This window comes from Oncorhynchus tshawytscha, linkage group LG30 (genome assembly GCF_018296145.1).
Source record: "Oncorhynchus tshawytscha isolate Ot180627B linkage group LG30, Otsh_v2.0, whole genome shotgun sequence".
Classification (NCBI taxonomy): domain Eukaryota; kingdom Metazoa; phylum Chordata; class Actinopteri; order Salmoniformes; family Salmonidae; genus Oncorhynchus; species Oncorhynchus tshawytscha.
In genome coordinates this window covers 30,611,486-30,624,630 of record NC_056458.1, presented here as the reverse complement: position 1 = coordinate 30,624,630, position 13,145 = coordinate 30,611,486, and the positions used below count along the sequence as shown (strand labels likewise).

At 40.6% G+C, this 13,145-nt stretch overlaps 1 protein-coding gene across 4 annotated transcripts in view; it reads left to right on the top strand.

The window, feature by feature from the left end:
• ntm (neurotrimin) overlaps nt 1-8,968 on the top strand; it is a 433,502-nt gene extending 424,534 nt beyond the window's left edge. For 2 of the 4 annotated variants that reach the window (XM_024393760.2, XM_024393759.2), the window contains 3 exons: nt 1,284-1,435; nt 2,046-2,081; nt 4,972-8,968. In XM_024393760.2, the coding sequence (XP_024249528.1) occupies nt 1,284-1,435; nt 2,046-2,081; nt 4,972-5,075 (292 nt within the window). In that variant the 3' untranslated portion in view covers nt 5,076-8,968. The remainder of the gene's footprint in view (nt 1-1,283; nt 1,436-2,045; nt 2,082-4,971) is intronic. The other 2 variants (XM_024393763.2, XM_024393762.2) reach the window with 2 other exon arrangements.
• Nucleotides 8,969-13,145: the final 4,177 nt, after the last annotated feature.

The window sequence follows — 13,145 nt, the reverse complement described above, 5'->3', positions numbered from 1 at the left end:
TTGTACACTCAGTGTATACTGTGCCTTCAGTATTCAGACTGCTTATTTTTTTTCACATTTTGTTTACGTTACAGCCTTATTCTAAAATGGATTAAATGAAATAAAATCATCAGCAAACTACGCACAATACCCAATAATGACAAAGCGAAAACATATTTTTTTTTAAGTATTCAGACCCTTTGATTTGAGACTCGAAATTGAGACTTTCCATTGATCATCCTTGAGATGTTTATACAACTTGATTGGTTACTCTGACAGAGCTCTAGAGTTCCTCTGTGGAGATGGGAGAACCTTCCAGAAGGACAACCATCTCTGCAGCACTCCACTAATCAGGCTTTTATGGTAGAGTGGCCAGACGGAAGCCACTCAGTAAAAAGCACATGACAGCCCGCTTGGAGTTTGCCAAAAGCCACCTAAAGACTCTCAGACCATGAGAAACCAGATTCTCTGGTCTGATGAAACCAAGATTGAACTCTTTGACCTGAATGCCTAGCGTCACGTCTGGAGGAAACCTGACACCATCCCTACGGTGAAGCATGGTGGTGGCAGCATCATGATGTGGGGATGTTTATCAGCAGCAGGGACTGGGAGACTAGTCAGGATCGAGGCAAAGATGAACAGAGCAAAGTACAGAGATCCTTGATGAAAACCTGCGCTAGAGCGCTCAGGACCTCAGACTGGGGAGAAGGTTTACCTACCAACAGGACAACAACCCTAATCTCACAGCCAAGACAATGCAGGAGTGGCTTTGGGACAAGTCTCTGAATGTCCTTGAGTGGCCCAGCCAGAGCCCGGACTTGAACCGGATCGAACATCTCCGGAGAGACCTGAAAATAGGTGCGCAGCAACGCTCCCCATCCAACCTGACAGAGCTTGAGAGGATTTGCAGAGAGGAATGGGAGAAACTCCCCAAATATAGGTGTGCCAAGCTTGTAGCGGCATATCCAAGATGACTCGAGGCTGCAATCGATGCCAAAGGTGCTTCAACAAAGTACTGAGTAAAAGGTCTGAATATTTATGTACATTTTACATTTTATACATTTGCAAAAATTCCAATAACCTGTTTTCGCTTTGTCATTATTGGGTACTGTGTCAAGATCAAGCACATTTAAAAATATATATATTTTAGAATAAATTTTAGAATTTTAGAATAAGAGTAACCTAACAAAATGTGGTTAAAGTCAAGGGGTCTGAATACTTTCCAAAGACACTATGTATATTACATTCTTAAATAAATTCCTTTATTCATTCATTGACTACAGAGGTGTGCATCTCTCTTTAAGGATCTTCAATGGTTTTGATGGCATGGAGATCGAAGATGCCGGGCAGCTCTCCAAGTTGACCTTCTTCAATGTCTCTGAGGCCGACTACGGCAACTACACTTGCATCGCCATTAACAAACTGGGCAGCTCCAACACAAGCTTTGTCCTGTATGGTGAGTACATTAATTACCATGTGTTCCAGGTGCTACAAAATGAACATGTTGTATGTTGGTAACACTTTATAATAACTTTCACGAAAAGGCCACGATACATGTCTCTAAATGCTTCATAAAGTATTTGACCTGTTGTAAAGGTATACTATGAATGTATACAAATAATGAAATACTTATTTATTAATAGTTTAGAAATAATGTATTAATGCCTGTTATCATAAAGTGTACTGAAAATGTTGTGTTATTTCGACATGATTCTCATTTCACTTTGAATGGACTTTTATTCCTTTTTATGTGATTTATTTGATATAAATAACTGAGGACATTTCCATGCTTAACATCAGTTTGAAGCTGATTTAATGTAAGAATAACTGCATATACTCAATTTAGTAATCTGTGCCTTAATCTAATGCAACATCATAATGATTTAGGTTAACAGCAACATCTTCCACCTCACTGTATGCCTTTTAACACTGCACCCACGAAGCTAAAAAGTCATTCACCAGCTTTACTTTCACGTTGTTCATATTAAGGCAGCAATGTCTATGACTGTTTGCTTTTGTTCGTTTTTATATATTTTGCTCTGTTCTGTTCCGTTTTTCTGGTGTAGAGGTTATTGAACCCACTAGCTCAACACTATTACAAGGTTAGTACCGGTATTCGGCATGAGCATGTGTTTCGACCCACTCTCTGATGCGTTAACAGCATTCTAACAATGCATGATAAGCATTGCCATTTTCACATCGACAACAAACTGATTATATGCCAATATCACTGGAGTATCATACAATGCTAATACTGAGGTGACAGGAGGACTATGTTTCTGCCACTGAAAGGGGTTATATAGTGTTTAAGCTCAGCCTGACGAAATGAGATTGTCAGAGAGTTACTGGGCTGTTCTGACTTCTTATGATAACGTTATTAGCTTTCAATTCCATTTCTTAATATTGATAAGAAGATAAAAGGTATATCTGACAGGTGACATTTCCTGGGAGAATTCTCCCAGGCTGATAAGGAGAAAGTATGTCACTGGAATCGTCGTGGAAATGGTAAATGAAGAGCTCTGAGCTTTTAAACGTTTTTCTAACCGTGTTTTGTTCTTCTTTTTTCAACCGCCTAACCGGCTCGCCATGTGGCATGGCTTTATTTTGATTTTGCATGTGCTTCATCTGCTGTGTAAGTATCTATCTGTCCTACAACTATCATTTGTGATGGATCATGTGTGTGTTTTAACGGTTGTAACAATTTGTTATGCAATTTGTCCATCTAGTTGTTGATTTGTGTCTATATAGAAATCTCTAATGTCTAATTCTTCCTTCCCTCTAGTTTGTCATTAATGAATACTTGTAATAAAGGTTACTACTATAGTGTAGGACTATAACTGACCTCTTAGCAATGTGTTAGCAATGAATATTGACATTTGATGTGTTCTCAGCATCATCATTTTTTGTATTAATTAGACATGATTGGAATGTAAGTGAAACAGGATCCATTAACTGTGGGGCTCCTCTTCAGAGATGTATTAATTAGACATGATTGGAATGTAAGTGAAACAGGATCCATTAACTGTGGGGCTCCTCTTCAGAGATGTATTAATTAGACATGATTGGAATGTAAATGAAACAGGATCCATTAACTGTGGGGCTCCTCTTCAGAGATGTATTAATTAGACATGATTGGAATGTAAGTGAAACAGGATCCATTAACTGTGGGGCTCCTCTTCAGAGATGTATTAATTGCTTTGATTTGGATTGTGGGGGGAAAGCAGAACTATTATTGTAATTATCCACATGCAGGTTTAGAAATAATCTACAGTGGCAGCATAATTGGATAGATGTCCCAAAAGAAAGCCTGGTGAACTCCAAGAAAATCCAAGGGAAATTAGAAGTCATTGTATTAACGGTACTCGGCTTCAAAGTAAAACATGTAATAATATCGTCCCTCTCTCTCACTCGATAATGCCCCATGTGGTCCAATATTTATTTACAGTAGGGTGAGGAATTATTGGATCTTTTGATAAAAATGAGCAATGAAGAATATAAAATAAATAATACAAAGAAAAAAAAAATATATATATATATATTATTTTAACTAATACAGTTGCTCAGGGAGGTTTTGTTTATTAACAAGTAGTAAAAAAATATCTAAAGAAGAAAGGTGTCTTGCTGAAAGATCTACTTGCAGCCAAGTTTCAGCCTCCTAGCAGAGGCAACCAAGTTTTTGGCTAAAATATACTTGTAAAGTTAATTATGCTGTTGACCTTAACAAGGGTCCCAGGACAAGTGGAAGCAAAATAGCCCCAAAAGATCAAAGATCCACCGCCATGTTGTACAGTAAGGAGGTATTTCCTGCATATGTATTGTTCTTTCGAAGGCCAAATCATTGGTGTGCATGGATAACAGCTCTATTTTCATGTCGTCTGGCCATAGCACCGCCTAATCTTTGCTAAACGGCATTGGCGCTTGGATTGGAACCGGTGCTACGGTCATATGACATGAAAATTGATCTCCTTGGCCACGCTCACTAGTGGTGGGTTTGGTCTTCAAAAGATCTATGCATATGTAGAAATACCTCATCCCTACAGTAAAATATGGTGGTGGATCTAATACCACCATCACAACCATTTTTTTAAACTGCTATTGTGGTAAACATGTACTGTAATTAACAGGAATACATTATATGCTATAGGATATTTTGAAACTTACAAGATTGTTTTAGTGAATAAGTAAGTGGTTTGACATTTTAATTGGACCATCCTACAACTCAACTCCCTTATTGCTCCAGGCCCCACATCGTTAGCCCAGCCTCTGCTATCATGCTTCAATTTAGATTAAAAACTCACAGACCTCCTACCAACCAAGAAAAAAAAGGCCCTGGTCCTGCTCTTTCCTCCACTGTCTATCAATGGTTATTGCTTGTCTCCCTTCCCTCAGTTGATTAGCTTGTTTACAACCAGCCACAATTAAGGCTGAACTGGGCAGCCGGCTTGGTTGGTCAAGGTTTCATAATATCATACAGTAAGATGATAATAACGGCGGTGATAAGGGCTCAAGTCAACAGGGCTTGCTGGCGATGAGAGGAAGAGAACAGATGCTTTAGCAATGCTTATGTGGCCACCAAAGTGCCCCCAATTAAACATTCCATCAGCAGGAATCTGAGTATTCTGTAGTCTGGGAATGACCTGATTAGCATAGCTAGCTTAGGTAACCTAGCTATGCCAGGGATAACTTGGACATCTCTATGCTGAATAATAAGTAAACAGAACTGGGATGAATAACAATGTTCTCTTTTGAGGTGGGTACCTAATGGCACTAGCAGGCGTTTGGCCCGGGGTGTAGTTGATTATGTGCCTTGTGTCAATTACTGCAATCTATTTGTTGCTTTTCTGTGGAGTGCCGGGGAGAAGGTATTAGAGCAGTGAATCACTTGTTATCTGCAGATCAGAAGGTTCAAGTCAGCTAAACCAATCTTGAACACCACAAACTCATCCAAATCTTTTGTTCCCTCTCCTCTGCCATCCCCCCTGGCCACAACAGGACCCGGAGCAGTGCAGGACGGGAACAGCGGCTCGATGGGGACGCATGTACACACCTACACCTGTCTACTTCTGGCCATCCTTCAGTTTCTGCTCAGGTTTTGATGCAGTAGGCTTTCTGGCTTCCGAGGGGCAAGGTTGCGTGGTTTGTGTGTTTTCTCTCACCCGGAACCACAAACGTGATGCACATGAGTGCATGGGCTACCCTATTACATAATGTCAAACCTCTAAAAAGTATTATGTAACATACACATTTTTCTTTGTTAATTTTAGGAGTTTTAAGGACATAACAACATTGGATTTTTGGGTTTTGATTTGTTTTCGTTTCCCCTCCCATTATGGTATGATTCTCAAATGTTTCTTTTTGGGTGTGGTTTGTCTGTTATTTACATTTATTTATTTCAGTTTCTACCGAGTGACATAGTCATCTTAGCCCCAAGAGTCTTAAGCGTAAATCATAGTCCATTGACGTTAAGACGCAATAGTCCGGCATCCCATTGTGAAATAGCTACGCGGCTCTGAGAACACCATCCGCGGGGGATGCACAGCCCAAAAGCGCACCTACCAACAATTCCCAACCAACGTTGCTCCTGTACGCGTCCTTTATTCATTTGAATGCGGTAACGGTTGGAGAAAAAGCTTGAGAATTTGAAAGCCAATATTCCAGAACACTGCTGTGTGTATGCGTACACATTTTGGACTATGATAGACGCTTTAGCCCCAAGATTCTTATCCCCAAGAGTTGAGTGTATGAGGTGAATGAAACAAACATTTCAGAGGCAGTGAAGCAGATGGACTGAAATCACTCTAGGACCTAAAAGCCTGTTATCAGGTTTTTTGTTGTTGGTGTAATTATAATTTAAACCAATTTCTGATTCTGACACATTGACAAACCACAACAATGGTTAATAAGAAATTATATTTTCTCAGCAATGTCAATTGTGATATTTTCAGTTGTTTGTGCTATTCTATCTATTTTGGGGATTTTAACACATATTTTGAAAGGGGTAAATACAATATCAAAGCTGTAATTGTGATTATTTAGGCAAAGAGCTTGTTTTTCCTCCCTTTTAGCTGGCACAAGTCTACACAAGGTGGTGTAAAGAATTACTTAACTAGTTATGAATGGGAAGGAAGTTATTTCCATTTGTATGGACATCTAACTTCAAGTAATGTAATCTCTCACAAATGTTATTAATGTCACTACAACTGGTTTTACTTTAAGGTACTTTAAGTTATATGCATTTACATGGGTCATTTGCACACTAAGGTCAATTCTGAAGTATTCCCATCTCAACAGTGTTGGTAACAAAGAGGCTAAGGAGTAAGATTGTGTCCAATAGCAACTCTATGGATCACTCTAAGGGTAAATTATAACTTGCACTTGAAAGGATACTTTGGGATTTTGGCAATGAAACCCATTATCTACTTAAGATGAACTCACAGATACCACTTTTATGAATCTGCATCCAGTATGAAGGCAGTTAGAGGTAGTTTCACGATCCAATGCTAACTAGCTTAGCGCAATGACTAGAAGTCTATGGGATCTACTAGCATGCTAGCAGTTACCATGGACTAACACTAGTTAGCAATTGTGCTAACTATAGTTAACAACTTCCTTTAAACTGCTCACAGAGAAAATGGTATCCACAAGTTCATCTGACTCTGGGGAAGTAGATAAAGGGCTTCATTGCCAAAATCCTGAAGTATCCCTTTAAGTAACATTTTCACTTTGATGCATTGATGTCAATGGGAGACTTAGTGGAAATTGGACTGAAGTGGAGGTTAGGATTTGCCCCTAAAAGAGCCCAAAGACCTCTCAGCCATTAGTTTGTCTTTTTTTGTTGTTGTTACAAAATACCCTCTCATAACCAATAAGTATTAATTGTTTGGTTGTGTTGAACTGGTACATGTAAATGTACTGGAATGTACATGCAAATGTACTTTGACTGGAAATGCAAATGTTTTACATATATTGTCTCCCAATAGAGCACATATACATACAGTCCGTTAATATATTATAATTTAGTGTTGTATACCGGGTTAAATAATCAGGGCTGAGTTTGGATTGATTTGAAATCAGGCATATATTTGTCTCCTCTGTGACCTTGTCACCAAGGACACACTCAGGAGCTACAACAATACTTCCTGTAACCTTTCTATGTAACACAACATCCACTTAGTCTGACTCTATAGAGAAAACATCTAGTACAGACGTTTGCTCAATGCTCAATTTGTTTTTGTATAACAGGAAAGCACACAATGCTCTGTGAAATCAATATGCAAGAATTTTGCAGCTTTCTTCTGTGCAATGCCATCAACCCTTTGGCTCAGTTTATAAACTGCACAGCAGTTGCTCTTCCTTGTGATCATTTTTTAAACTTTATTAAAATATCTGGACCCATATTCACAAAGTGTCTCAGAGTAGGAGTGCTGATTCTGGGATATTTTTTGTATTTTAGATCATAATGAATACAATGGCATGGACAGGGGGGGGGGGGTCTGATCCGAAATGATTCGTTCCTGTGTTGGTTTTAACGTTACATCTATCAGGCAGTGCACTTGTGGAGCTCATGAACAACAAATAATTTACAATGAGAAACCCCAGTCGAGTGGTTAAAAGGATGATTGTAAGGGACTGATGTATAAAAACAAATCCTAATTTAGAGGTCTTAAAGGTAGACTCAACGTTGTGAAATCATCATCATACACAGCGGGACAATTTATTGCTTGCTCCCAGAAATCAACATCTAATCTGCCAGGACTGTTACTATTGGTTCTTCCTTAAATGGGCATGCCTCAGGGGAGGGCACAGATTAACAGTCCGTTTTGGTAGTTTTCTGTTGTTGATGTCTGGAAGCAGGAGGTCACCATGCCATGTACGATGATAACATATAATGAAGTCTGCCTTCAATATTTTATTCGCAAATGGGGAGAAAGGGACACATTTTGATGTTAAGAAATATTTGACATGTTAATGGTTCAAACCTGTGGTGCTGCCATCAGAATAGGCCATATTACAGCAGATAATTGGGTGCATTTATCACACATTTCAAATGTGTGATGTCTGTGTGAGAGCTGCATTGATTTTACACTGATTAGGAATATCACTTTAATGCATGTCATGCATGGTGCAAAATACATCAGCGTAATGGTTTGCACCCCAAAACCATTTTTGAAATAAATACCACATGATTATTACCCTTGTAAAAGAGGTCTTCAGACCTCCATGGGATAAATAAAGGTTGAATAAGTTTTCTCTGTGGTGATGGCATCACACATTTTTACTGACAATACGGATCCCAATGCCTGTTGAAAGATATGGAAATCTGGGGTTAACCTCCGTCTAGTGACGGAAACTATATCATTATGTGGACTCAATGAATTAAAGGCCATGCTAAGGGTAGATTCAATAAAAGTGTTATTTTTTAAATATTTTTTTTGCAGTTGTTTCAAAACATATGTACAGAAAGCAACAGCTGGGGCTTCTGAGAAGTCCACGGTATAACCATCACAGAAACCTATTTCCAACTATTGTTTTTGATTGAGCTTATATTGCACCTACCCTTTAGTATAGTGCTGTTTGTGACATGACATTTGTTGAGTATGCATTGCAGTTTGGAATAATTCCTTTTGGAATAGGGACTTTGGAAATAGCAGTGACAAAGTTGTAGACATTGGCGGCATACGGATGTGCTTGTCTCAGTTGTTATAAAAGGACATTTCTGTGTTGGTGCATGACCAAATCTCATGATCAAATGAATTTGAATTTTCTGATGACACACACATTCCCTCTACTCCAATACAGTACAGTCAAGTCATTCACCCGGCATAGGTCACAGTAATCCCTTAATTCTGGTTGATTCCAAAGTGAAGAGAAAATGACATTCTATTTGACTCCCTGTAATGTAAGATTGTTGATTCATATGTATTTTCTTTATGAAGATTGTGTGTTCATATTTAAGACTGACAATAATAAAAAAAACATGTATCTTAAATGCCCCATGATCTTTGTTTGAGTATGCTCAATGCCATGGTTTGGAATTGCAAGTCAGCCATTCACATGCTTCATTGGGTAATTTAACTCACCTGGTGTCTCCAGGCTCTGTGTCCCACCACCTTGTCAGCCATACCTCTCTAGGACCCACGTGACAGACCTGCCTATTGGATTTTTCCATTTGGGAGACATTTCCAATCTGCTAAACTGTGTTAAGCGAATCAAATCCCCATATCATGCCAGTGGTCTGCCATAAAGTGGAGAGAGTAAGTGCACTCTGTGGAGTAGTGAGTGTGGTGACTGTCACAATGACTGGAGAGTACCATTGATTTTTCACTGACCCTGGTCTTGACTGACTGTGGCCCTGTACAAACACTGTGCCAACTCCCGCTAATGGCCATGTCCCAATGACTAGACTCTTACTTCTGAGTGAATACTGTAGTACAAATGCTCTCATCTCACCTATCAATAATGTACCACTTCAGCATGGGGGCTTCCTTAATAGGTTAAATCTTGTTTCTCTGCCCTGCTATACCAACACGACACTGGATGTTAATTGCACGGCACACCAAGTGAAACTTTCTCAGTCTCATTCCCATAGATTATACTGTACATGCAACAAGAGGCGCTGAGTCTTCTACAAAACATCACCTAGAGAATAGGTCAGGGGTAGGCGACCCTGTTCCTGGAGTGCTGCAGGTACTGGAGGATTCTGTTCCAACCAGGCAGCACACTGAGCTAATTGATCAGTTTAGGGATTGCCTAAATTCAACACACCTGGTCTTCCAGATCTGTTAAACCAAAAACATTCAGTTCCTGCGCACTCCAGAACCAGGGTTACCAACCCATGCAATAGGTCATTACCAGGAGGATTGCTTTGCAGACAAATTATTATTTAAAACTGTGTACTGTTAAGTGTGTAGCGCATCTTCAGGTTGTCGTTGTTTATTGCCCCTTTCCCCCCCAAAAATGATTACAAATTGGGCTCCTCTGTTGCGCTGCACTCGCTACCATGCTGTTCTACTTCATCCTCAACAATATTTAATTCATGCAAACATCTGCTCCCTGCAATTAACAGAAAGTACAGAACGGGACTGTTAAAAAGCAAACAGGCCTGTCGATAAGATGACATCTTTACCTGTACTGTACTTTATCTTGATCACATTTCTTTAACGGGCAACTTCCTAAGAAATGTACAAATGGGGATACATTGGGGAGAAGTTCAGTTAATACAATAGAAGCGGATGCATGTCTGTCTGCAACCTTGTTGACTGATAATACAAGGAGTCTCCGCTGTTACTTACTTCATGATCAATGCAAACCGTCTACCCTCAGTTGGCAGTCGGCACTGCTGGTGGCCATCAATAGCAGATAGCTAGGCAGCCACTTCCCAGCTTTTAAAGGCATTGAAGCACTTGTTGGTTCTACATTTAAGGAGTTCATAAATAAGTCCACATTCTGAAAGCGTAATGACTGAAAGTTTGTTGTTAATTTGACCAGTTTTTGAAAGATAAATGTACATCATATCAAATTTGTAACTTAACATGCCAACTTCAAAAGGGCTCTGCCTAATTCTGAATATTCTTCCTTGTCCATAATATGTTAGTGTAATGACATACATACTGCATACTGGCAAGCTAAAATCAAGTGGTGTGATATTCAGACTAACATGTTTAATGCGCATTGGGTCTTGTAAATAACACATGTATAGTCAAGTGTTTAACACTTTACATTTGGCTGGAAATGGGTTTTCTTACAGCTTACGTCAGTAGTTGGCTCTTCAGAAGCAGAGTATAGATTTTAATAGAAAGAGACTGGACAGGCAGATTGGTTGTGCTTGACCTAGCACCCAAGTCCATGATAGACATTTAAACATGGGAGACGAGGCATAGCTGTCTGTCTTGCCACGTAAACCATATCCCCCCTCACTTTCTCAGTGTTATATCCCCTTCTAATTAGTGTCAGAATTGAGTCACAAAGTTAATGATCCTTCCTCACCAATGGTTTGTTTCTCCCACCACCCATTTTATCAGTCATCAAGGCAGCAGACGATCTTAATGGCGGCGGGTAAATACTTGTGATTGGCACAATAAATATATCCTCACAGGCCCGTGCGGAGCTGACTGAGGAACATAGGATTGTTTGTGGTGCTTATGAGAACCAAAGTGAATACCATCTGTTCTGAAAGGAACCAGGGTCGGCTCGTTCCACGTAATTACAAGAGTGGGAACTCAATCCGGAAACAGGATTTTTTTTATACTCGCACTTTCATGTTTCTTTCTCTCATCTTTTTCTTATTTTTTCTCGCAAAAAAAAGGCCTGTTAGCCTGCTTGACTGTGAAGCAGTAATGATGGTTGGAAATCTTGGAGAGCTCCCTCCATGTGTTGCAACATGAAAAAGGCCCTTTTCAAAGACCCGTCTGGACTAGAATGCGTTGGTCAAATCAATGCTATGTTTAACTAGGTTAGCCCTGTGAAATGTCTTATTTTGTCTGCATGCTGAATGCTCATTCGTACAACTAATTTACTGGCGTGCAGCAAATCTCGTTAGTGAGTCTCGTCCATTCAAATTATGTGATTGTTCACTGTGTGGCTTTAATACTTTCAATACACACTTATTTTATTAATGCCCTCACATTATGAATTATGAGGGTTATGGATTAATGTATGCTATTAAGATCAAAGATAACTCCTGTTTATCTGTATGACCTTTATTAGAGCACGTGTGTAGTTCCCTTGAGGCCATACACCATCTGGGATGACACACACACATCCAACAACACTGAATAAGCCATGAATCATATGTTGCAGTCGTCTACGTAGGTGCAATATTCAGCCCTGAAATGTGCATGTTCAACCGGACCTTTCATGTCTACAAATATTTTTCTTCAATAGGTCTGGATCTAAAACCAGAGTGGTGAATTTCCTGACCTCTATTGTCCATGGTGCAGCCATTTGTTTGTACAATTCCACTCGTTTGATTGTCTACTAATATACACTGCTCAAAAAAATAAAGGGAACACTTAAACAATACAATGTAACTCCAAGTCAATCACACTTCTGTGAAATCAAACTGTCCACTTAGGAAGCAACACTGATTGACAATAAATTTCACATGCTGTTGTGCAAATGGAATAGACAACAGGTGGAAATTATAGGCAATTACCAAGACACCCCCAATAAAGGAGTGGTTCTGCAGGTGGTGACCACAGACCACTTCTCAGTTCCTATGCTTCCTGGCTGATGTTTTGGTCACTTTTGAATGCTGCCGGTGCTTTCACTCTAGTGGTAGCATGAGACGGAGTCTACAACCTACACAAGTGGCTCAGGTAGTGCAGCTCATCCAGGATGCTACCAGGAGACAGGCCAGTACATCAGGAGACGTGGAGGAGGCCGTAGGAGGGCAACAACCCAGCAGCAGGACCGCTACCTCCGCCTTTGTGCAAGGAGGAGCAGGAGGAGCACTGCCAGAGCCCTGCACCAACACCAAGATTGGAAAATTCGCCACTGGCGCCCTGTGCTCTTCACAGATGAAAGCAGGTTCACACTGAGCACATGTGACAGACGTGACAGAGTCTGGAGACGCCGTGGAGAACGTTCTGCTGCCTGCACCATCCTCCAGCATGACCGGTTTGGCGGTGGGTCAGTCATGGTGTAGGGTGGCATTTCTTTAGGGGTCCGCACAGCCCTCCATGTGCTCGCCAGAGGTAGCCTGACTGCCATTAGGTACCGAGATGAGATCCTCAGACCCCTTGTGAGACCATATGCTGGTGCGGTTGGCCCTGGGTTCCTCCTAATGCAAGACAATGCTAGACCTCATGTGGCTGGAGTGTGTCAGCAGTTCCTGCAAGAGGAATGCATTGATGCTATGGACTGGCCCGTCCGTTCCCCAGACCTGAATCCAATTGAGCACATCTGGGACATCATGTCTCGCTCCATCCACCAATGCCACGTTGCACCACAGACTGTCCAGGAGTTGGCGGATGCTTTAGTCCAGGTCTGGGAGGAGATCCCTCAGGAGACCATCCGCCACCTCATCAGGAGCATGCCCAGGCGTTTTAGGGAGGTCATACAGGCATGTGGAGGCCACACACACTACTGAGCCTCATTTTGACTTGTTTTAAGGACATTACATCAAAGTTGGATCAGCCTGTAGTGTGGTTTTCCACTTTAATTTT